The sequence below is a fragment of the Oncorhynchus mykiss genome, chromosome 32 (assembly GCF_013265735.2).
Source record: "Oncorhynchus mykiss isolate Arlee chromosome 32, USDA_OmykA_1.1, whole genome shotgun sequence".
Taxonomy (NCBI): Eukaryota; Metazoa; Chordata; class Actinopteri; order Salmoniformes; family Salmonidae; genus Oncorhynchus; species Oncorhynchus mykiss.
Genome location: NC_050572.1, coordinates 36,471,168 through 36,475,033, shown reverse-complemented (window position 1 = coordinate 36,475,033; position 3,866 = coordinate 36,471,168). Strand labels below are relative to the sequence as shown.

Genomic DNA, 3,866 nt, shown 5'->3' with positions numbered 1-3,866 from the left:
ACCTGTTCTCCCACTACCTGCCCCCTTCCCTGCGGGCGCTGGTGGACCGCACCTCCAACTGTGAGGACATCCTCATGAACTTCCTGGTTTCCGCCGTCACCCACCTGCCGCCAATCAAAGTGGCCCAGAGGAAACAGTACAAGGAGCTTCCCAGCCCACAGGTGAGGCCACACCCATCAACGGTGAATCTGACCAATGAGCTGCCCAGCCCACAGGTGAGACCACACCCATAGATGGTGAATCTGATCAATGAGTGCTCATTATGAGTTTTTCTTTTCTTTTCGATATCAAAGCATGACAGTTGTATTGGTGTCCAAAACAAAGATAGTTAAATCACTTTTTAACTAGGGTTAGACAGAGTTACATAACCTTTTCTGCGCTCTCAGGCACAGAATAAAGTTGAATGTTATTGCAGTGAGAACACACAATACTAATCAAGAGCAAGCCTTTATGTTCAGACGACCTCGGCTGAAAGTCGTTGAACAACCTCAACAAAACCCTTTCCTGTAAATGTCTACTGCCAATAATTGACAGTTGCTGATAAGAATGACAAGTCTCTTTAAACGTGACAATACCTTTACTCCAGTCTATTTTAGTGAAGATGAGATTGTCCCAGAAAGACAGACAGTGCATGTCAGCCTGTACGTCACAGACTCAAGGTTATTCCTTCCTACTCTATCAGACTGTCAGACTGTTATTCCTTCCTACTCTATCAGACTGTCAGACTGTTATTCCTTCCTACTCTATCAGACTGAACAACCCTATGTGTCCGACGTGAGATCAACTAGCCATGGTAATTGTAACAGTTTCCTAGTTTTCTGACCGGCAATATACGTATCAGCCACATATCTTTATCAGCCTATAGATAAGATCGAGTTATGGCGTCGGCAGTAATTATCTACGGTATAGAGAACCATAATTCCATTTGTTCATCCCGTCTGTACATTGATGTGATGTGCCACTTTGCGTGCGACGGCGACCTTGGTTTCAAACTCGCCCTCTTTCTCTCTCTCTCTCTCTCTCCTCCATATCCTCTTTTCCTATCTCCTCCTAGGGTACGAAGATGAGTGCTCCGTGGGCCAACCCGGAGCACTTTGCCCAGAGGCAGGAGTGTGTGAACAGCTTCGCCAGCTGGTTCGGATACATGCCCCTGGTCCACTCCCAGTTCCGCCTGGACCCCCTGCTCTTCAAGGACCAGGTGTCTGTCCTGCGAAAGAAGTACAAGGACCTGGAACGTGCCTGACGGACCAACAGACGGATAGAGGAATACAGTGTGGAGGCCTGGTCTGGTGGTTAAATGTAGACAGACAGACAGACAGACCCTGGTGGACTGATCTGATGATGAAAGAGGGAGAAAGGGGACCTAAAGCATAGAGCTAGACTCCGCCTCCAGGGGTCTGAGACAACACGCTATTTGAGGAGGAAAATATGGACGAGGCCTAATGTCTCTTGTGACTGGTTCTCCGTTGGTAATGGATGGGTGAATGAACACTTGTTGAAGATGTCAACCACTCCCATTGTAGTCTGAATGAAGGGGGACAGTATTTCATGTCGAAGGAAGGCGCCAAACGGACAGTTGCTGGTGCAGTGCACTGCAGCTGGTGCATTTCTGCAGTACATCTGGGAGTTGGGACAGTTGTAAAGCAATTGATTCATTTCGCATCACGTAACTGTAAGACCAATAAAAACATTTCCCAAGTGCAAATGGTGGTAGTCAACTCGCATGTAGACCTTTTCACGTCACAAAGCATTACTTCGACTGCATTCACCCGACCCTCCAAGGTATCAAAGGCAAAGCAAACATTTCTCACAAAATCAGTGTTTTTACAATGTGTTTATTTTGCGGAAAAAGTCTCACCTATTGCTTGTGGTTTCTTTCGAGAGTGTGCAAAAATGGACTCCTCAGCAGTCGGCATGCAAGGTTCTCAACCTTTAAGGTAAACAGGTGTGTTGCCCAGCACTCAGGAAGCAAATCGCATTAATGATGCTAAGACACGCACACCTGAGATAAATAGCTGCCATGGGCTAATTTACGATGAGATCCCATTGTCTTCAACTCAGGTCACAGGTGACACTCACTAGTGTTGGAACACGAAGAATAAGGGCAGATGTTAAGCACTGACACTAGATCAGCCTCTTGTGCACTGAGTGGACTTCATAACACTGAATTCAAGTTTATTTAGCTGGTCCTGAGTCAGTGATTATCAGCCCCAAAAAAGGCTGAGGAAAACATATGTAGTTAAAAAAAAAAAGATAAGCAGTGCACGCTAACCAAGGTTGCCAGGTGCACGGTGTTTCCTGTGGCTGGCTTCCGGGTTGGATGCGCTCTGTGTTAAGAAGCAGTGCGGCTTGGTTGGGTTGTGTATCGGAGGACGCATGACTTTCAACCTTCGTCTCTCCCGAGCCCGTACGGGAGTTGTAGTGATGAGACAAGATAGTAGCTACTAACAATTGGATACCGTGAAATTAGGGAGAAAAAGGGGTAAAAATTCAACAAAAACTTTAAAAAAGTTAACTCAGTTGTAAAGGTAGAAGTTTTCGGTGATCTATCTCACACCAGAACAACAATGGTTGGAAGTACTAGGGCCTAGAGTTTTCTGGGTCAGGAAAAACTCATGGCCCCTAGTGGGAGGGCATTGTGAAGTGCAGTGAGAGAGGGTTGGCGGGAGGGGTTGAGGTCATCTGTGATGTTATTTCCTGAGTGTCAGCAAGGCATTGACGTCCCATAGCAAGTTCCTCATCTGGTCCAGAATCTTAATCTCCTAGTTCTTCTGCCTTACCTCTTGTGGGTGGGACCATGACACACAGAACCCAATTAGAATCAATGAAATGTACTAGCTGTTGGTTTTCATTCAACAAACAATATTGAAATCAGTGACATAGAGGGGGAGTGGACCAGTCACAAACCTCCAGCACTTCTTGTCTCTCCGGGTTTACAGCTGGACTGCAGGGCTCCACTCTCGCAGGGCTCCATCTCCTCTCCTACATATACACTAAGTTCCTCACGTCACTGACACACGTCAAAACAACTGCACGACAAGTAATATTGTCAAAGGTGACATAGACAGAAAAACAGATAAGAGCTTGTGTATAGACAGAAAGACAAACGTGTGCTTGATTCACACTAGAGGGCTGACCCGAATCGTACAGGACTGGCTAGGATATTTTATTTTGACATGATCCATTCCAGCATGGGTTCCAGCAACTATGGTGAATGCATAACCAAGCCAGCCCAGTACCGCTTGGGCAGGGTTAATGGAGTGAAAGGGTAATGGAGGGATGCTGTACATAGACCGAAATTGAATTGAGCCCTACCTCTGGGAGTTCTTCCTGCAGGTCAGAGGTCATCTCCACACTGCGCTCATAGAGGAGGCGGAGCTTGCGGAGGAGCAGGGCCAGCGGATGGAGGTGCTCCTGGAGTTTCCCGAAGCGGTCCTGATACACAGCCTGGCTCTGGGTCACCCCGTTAGGCAGCTGACACACAGGGGGGACAACCACAGAATGAGGCTCAATACTATATTGCATAAACAGTATTGCTGTATATTGAATCTCTATGGGGAAACGCTTGATGAGACCGACAGAGAGCACAACTATATATTACCTGTGTGGCTCTTGTGATCTGGAAGATCTCCATAGTGAGTGTGATGACGTCCTGGATGGTCTCCTGGCTGATGCGACAGAGTAACAAGGGAGATCTCTCTCAGGGCTCCCTGAGGGGGCATAGGGAGCTGGACGGGGCCTAGGGGCAGGTGGTACTGCTGCTGCTGGGGGAGCATCCCAGCCAGACCAAGCCCCTTCTGAAGTAAGGGTATAGCCGTATCGGATCTAGGGAGAGAAAAGGGGAGGTCAAAGGGCAAGAGGAGGTG

General features: G+C 47.6%; 1 protein-coding gene across 5 annotated transcripts in view; it reads left to right on the top strand.

Moving 5' to 3' along the window:
* LOC110488385 (exostosin-1c) overlaps nt 1-1,705 on the top strand; it is a 95,502-nt gene extending 93,797 nt beyond the window's left edge. For 4 of the 5 annotated variants that reach the window (XM_036970808.1, XM_036970806.1, XM_036970807.1 and 1 more), the window contains exons 11-12: nt 1-215; nt 1,055-1,705. The exon at nt 1-215 is cut by the window's left edge and continues 11 nt beyond it. In XM_036970808.1, coding sequence (XP_036826703.1) covers nt 1-215; nt 1,055-1,243 — 404 coding nt within the window. In that variant the 3' untranslated portion in view covers nt 1,244-1,705. The remainder of the gene's footprint in view (nt 216-1,054) is intronic. The other variant, XM_036970811.1, reaches the window with a different exon arrangement.
* Nucleotides 1,706-3,866: the final 2,161 nt, after the last annotated feature.